Source organism: Lathyrus oleraceus, chromosome 2 (genome assembly GCF_024323335.1).
Source record: "Lathyrus oleraceus cultivar Zhongwan6 chromosome 2, CAAS_Psat_ZW6_1.0, whole genome shotgun sequence".
NCBI lineage: Eukaryota > Viridiplantae > Streptophyta > Magnoliopsida > Fabales > Fabaceae > Lathyrus > Lathyrus oleraceus.
The window spans coordinates 461,161,817-461,167,334 of NC_066580.1; the positions used below are offsets into that span (position 1 = coordinate 461,161,817).

Sequence of the window (5,518 nt, forward strand, 5' to 3'; positions counted from 1 at the left end):
CTTGAGAAATAACACAATTACCACCAAGTGTCCTGATTAAACCTCGACTCTCTACGACACTTGAGTACCTTAAAAGGGTCACCTCTGTCTATAAACCTAGAGCCACATGTAAGACGTACGTTGTGAAATGTTTCAATTACAAGATAAACATGCACGTGTTTCCGATGCCATCTGTCCCGCTCAACAAACTTCTCTAGTCCCCTTCCCTAAGGTGAAAAGCTACCAAGGTAAACCAAGGCAGTAAAGATGAATGACCCTGAGGTCAGTGTCAAAGCTTCTAACACAATCCTCACTTCACACGTGATAACAAGTATTTTGGGAACAATTGTTCCAGATCGCTCAAGGGTCTAGCAAAACTGGCCCAATTACAAATGCTTAATTCGAAGTATTTTTACTAAAAGACAACAACGATGTGGAATCTCACTAGAAGGTCTAACACCTGAATAAGTAGGGACGGTTAAACCTTGTCACACACCATAGTATGCATTCTCTCATTCTCACTCTTACGAGTTACACATCTTTAAGATCACTAACGTAGATGATGAAGCGTTAATCTTACATATTCAATATATTTCCCCGCACCAAAGACTCGTACTTCCGCACCGAAAAGACTCTCTCTTTTCACATCACCGTTCTCTTGTACGGTTACCCAAACAAATATACAAATATGATTGAAAAAATATGAGTCTGAATATCATTAATAATATTGACTAATGGTAATATTGACTTTACTTTAGGTGCACAGGTTGACTGAACTCTGAATTGCATATGCATGTGATATATCCCCCAACGAGAACCAGATTGCCAAGAAACTCAAAACTTGCTCGTTACAGTTAGACATTAGAAAAGTAAAAACAGCATACGTACGAGTCTAGATCATTTAAAAGATCTTACAATGAACGTGTATGAGCCTAGATCATTCAAAAGATTTGCTTGTTGTTAATTATTCAAACACTTATCCGACATTCTTTCTGATTAGACACAAGTAATAATAAAACAAAAATAAAATTTAGGCTAAAAAGACTGAGCAATAAAAACATATTCATTATTAGCTTATAACTCTTGCTTACAATATTCCAACATTAACCTTAAAACCATATCCAACAATAATATGCATAAATATTTCAAATATATATTGGACATATATCAAGAAAAATCAAATTTCTCTCTATCCTTTATCAACTAAGCATTTGTTTGGAAGTGGGACCCACCATTTGACAAGGTGATGAACAACCTCTCAGAAAAGATGAGTAGTTAACATTTCCATTAGAAATCGTTCCTGGGAATCCAACAACATTCAAAGGTCTGTTTGCTCCAACTTGTTCCAACGTTTGAACTTGTTTCTTCAAGAACTTCACATAATGTATTGCTTCATCTAACATTGAAGCGGTATCCATTTTAGTTCCACCGGGGACTAATCTCTGCAAGATTCTTATTCTCTGGCTAATCCTTTCTCTTCTGTGTCTGGCTGCTACACTTTGTGGATCCTTTGAAATCTTCACGTTCTTTCTCTTTGGTGGCTTGATTGTTTCCGGGTCTATATTAACCGGCTGCATAACGGCCATACGGAATATCATCTCTCTCATGGCCGCCATTGAGTTCTTCTTATCGGAGTACGACGAGAACGAAGCATTGTTGATTCTCCCGGATGGAATTTGAACTCCGTTGTGTTGAAGAGACGGTGTCATTGGGTGGTGAGGATAAGAGAGTGGTGGTTGCGGATAAGTTCCATAAGGGAACTCGTTATGTGCGTTGTTAAGATTGATAGTATGATTGTGATTGTTGTTATAAAAAGGCTGGTGGAGTTCAGGAAACTTTTCCATTTGCATCATCATTGCCATCATGTCCATGCTGCTCTCATCACTTTCAAAAGTGTTGAGAATGTCCTCATCCATGAATGTTTATAGAGACAAAGAGGAATGGAAGAAGGAACGAAAGTACAGAAAAATAGAGGCTGAGGTGAGAAAAGTGAAAGTAGCAGAGTATGGGAACAAGTGTGAAAGTAGAATATTTGCAGTAAGGGGATGGAGAAAGTGCGGTGTGCACAGGTTTGTAATATCTTTGTAACCTACCAACAACAACAACAACAACGCAATTCAACTAGGGTAACGGATGGCCTTTTTATAGCAACTTTAGAGTGATTAATATTAAATATTTAAGAAAAAATATGAATAGAAAGATAATAGTAATTTTATCAAAGTAAGAGTTAAATATTGATATATTCCAATAGAAACCAGATATACTTAAGAGAATTTAATACTGTTGTATGTTTAAGGTTGGGTTTGAACCTATAACCTATTCATGTGTAACACTGTTCGAACTCAGACCTCTGATTAATTTGAAAGAGATATAATGTATAAAAATGATGTATGAAAATGTAGTATGGAAATGTGTTTTTATTGATTATTATGTATAACAGTGATGGAGGCTACCCATGATGTGTGGGGTTATTGGTAATAGGAAGGGTTTGATGTGAAGCGTTGATTAGTAGGTCAATGGTGAAAGAATTTAAGATCAAGGGTTGAGAATGAGAAGGGACCACATAAGATAGAGGTAAGGATTTTGAAGGAAAAGATAACGGTTGAATGCTGGTGCATGAACCGGATGGATTGTTAAAATCCATTTTACTCAAAGTTGTTTGCTTTTGCCTTGAAATTGAATGATATGTAGTATTATTTTACCACTTTATGATAATATGTAAGATGATAATAATAATAATAAAGACAGAAGTGTTGTTAGGTCCACAGTCACATGACAGTTGTCAGAAGGTCACTGGCAAATAGATTCATTGCAACTGAGTTACCGGCGAAAGGTACAGCAAGGGCAGATATCAATAGGGATAAGAGGGTCATTGTCAAATGGTCCCGTTTATATAAATATAATAATTGTTCAAATTGAAAGGGGTAATTGTCAATAGTGGAAGGGTCTATGTTGAGGTAGATTTGATTCTATTCTTATCGTATCACTACACTTGGGAACACACTTCGAGGTGGAATGGAAACTATTCTCTCCCAAATCATTCTTCAAGGTGGGTGGGAAACTCTACTTTCATTGTTGTTTTTTATAAGCAAGGAGGACATGCAGGTAAAAAGAGGTAAAGGGGTCATCCTCATCGAGGTTTAGTGTTAAAAAATCTGCATTCATTGCGATCCATTCGTAATCGTCCAATTGAGACATTTGAGATGTCTTCGTTACAACCTTCAACACCTGCATTGTATTGGGATTGAACGAGTGCATTTAGTCTCACATTAATTTGTCATATGACTGACATGTGGTCTATTTCCTCACCTTACAAATCGATTTTGTAAAAGAAGTGGTAGATCGAGACGATATATATATATATATAAATATATATATATATATATATATATATATATATATATATATATATATATATATATATATATATATATATATATATATATATATATATATATACTTTAGTGTTTCATTACAATAAGCACTTTAAATTTGAATTTAACTTTCTTTTCCTCTTAAACTTTTGTAGATTTTTTAAAAAAATAACCCACTTTTTCAAAAAAAATATCCCAAAATACCCTCGGTTTCAAAAAATTCTCAAAGTACCCCATTTTTGGGAGGAGTCGCCAATTGAATTGGAGACTCCTCTTAAAACTTGAATGGAGGCGTCAATTGGATTGGCTAGGGCTGCCCTAGCCAATCCAATTGGCGCCCCTGTTTAGGTTTTAAGAGGAGTCGTCAATTCAATTGGAGACTCCTCCTAAAATGCATTTTTTTGTTATATGGTATACGTGATAGATAAATTTGATATAGGACCACTTGATATTAATAAAATTTGCCGTTTACACAAAGAAACCTAATGTTGATGACCGGGATCACCTAACTGACCTCCGGTCCCACATCCTCTAGCTACCCTAACCCGTGGCCCTAACTCGCGTTGACGATTCTGCACCGGTGTTTGATCATCTGAGGGGCCAGGAGCGTCACTACCAACTACAGGAGAAGGTCTGTTGAGGTATTCAGACAAGTCGGCATAGTCTTCAGTATGCATCGATGGTGTACCGTCGTAGCTGAGCTCATGACCCATGCTAGAGAAGTTGGGATGTGGTTGACTCATTGATGGGCGACCAGGACGATTGAAGGGAGACATGGGTGTGAGCGATGCGTCGAGGAAAGGTTGTTGGGGTGTTTGGTAGAGATAAGGTTGTTGGATGTTTTGGTTTTGTGATGTTTGGGCTTCTTGGCTACGGTTGGAGGAGGGGCAGTTGGTGTTGAATGATCGTTGGGTGTTCTGGTTTAGGCGACTTTGGTAGGGTGATGGGGTGGGTGCGAAGCGATGTTGAGTCTCGGGTTGATGGTCAATTTGTTGCTGGTGATATGGGGTATGCTCTTGGTATTGGGGTTGGGTGTATGGAATGTTTTGGTTGTATGTTTGTGTGTTGGTTGAACGAAACGTTTGACGGACAGGGGGTTGTGCGTATCCGGTCTGACACTGTTGTTGGGGGTTTGATGTTGAGGTGTTAGGTGTGTAAGTCATCTGGTGTGGATCGTACAAGTACATATCCTCGGCGATGAACTGAAAATCAACCGATCTGTACCAAGCCATATAAGTATGACTTGGTTTTTCTTCAATTGGCATGACTGCGTCAGTTAACACATGATCATGACGGTGCTTCCATTTGCGACACTCCGATCTTGCGAAGCTTTGCCATGGATTGAAGTTCCATTGGTCGTTAACTTTACGCAGATGCCATTCTCCTAGGCTAGCTGGGGGATCTAGGATATTTTGGAGCATACCGAACTGCAGCTTCACACGATCACTGTTGTGCATCTCCACAGTTGTGAACCGTATTATCGGTGTGCATGCAGTCCATACGGCCGCATCTTCAGCATTGACCTCATGGTCATGATCCAAATTAAGGTATGGACGCCAAATGAACTGAAATGTGAAAGAAGATATGATTATAGTCAGTGTAGAAGAAGTTAACAAAATATAACGAAATAATTAAATTATTTTCCTTACGTCTGTCGGCCGAAGGTGATCCAACAGGTTGCGATACTGAGTAATACAATGTCTTGGACATCTGTTGTAACTCATACCACGTGCAGACCATCTACACCAAAAAGTCAAAAAATGTTAGTTAGAGGTAATAATGTTTAAAGAAGTAAGTAAAGATATAACAATTTAAACAACTTACTTTTGTGCATACGAAAATGTGAAAGGGTTGTTATTGATGGGTGCTAGAGACGGTAGTCTTGACCAACCTCATGCTTGTAGCAAAATAGCACATCCAAAAAATGTAGATGTATCTTTGTGTGAGTTTTTGCACAAGGAGCTATAGAGATAGGCTAGACAAGCAGATCCCCAACTGTAACTTCCTATTCTATCTATATGTCTAAGTAGAGTTAAGTACATAATATGCATGCTAGAATCACTACCTTCGGGAAATAAAAACGAGCCAATTAACAGCATAATGTAACACCTAGTTTTTATTATTCGAGCATCTTCGGTAGAATGTTCATCTAAGTATAAACTATT

At 37.9% G+C, this 5,518-nt stretch overlaps 1 protein-coding gene across 1 annotated transcript; it reads right to left on the reverse strand.

Annotated features, from left to right (window-relative positions):
* Positions 1-1,024: 1,024 nt before the first annotated feature.
* Positions 1,025-2,376, reverse strand: LOC127120395 (transcription factor HEC2). The gene has a single exon (XM_051050810.1). The coding sequence runs from the start codon at positions 1,893-1,895 to the stop codon at positions 1,179-1,181; it is 717 nt and encodes a 238-aa protein (XP_050906767.1). The 5' UTR covers positions 1,896-2,376; the 3' UTR covers positions 1,025-1,178.
* Between the last annotated feature and the right edge of the window lie 3,142 nt (positions 2,377-5,518).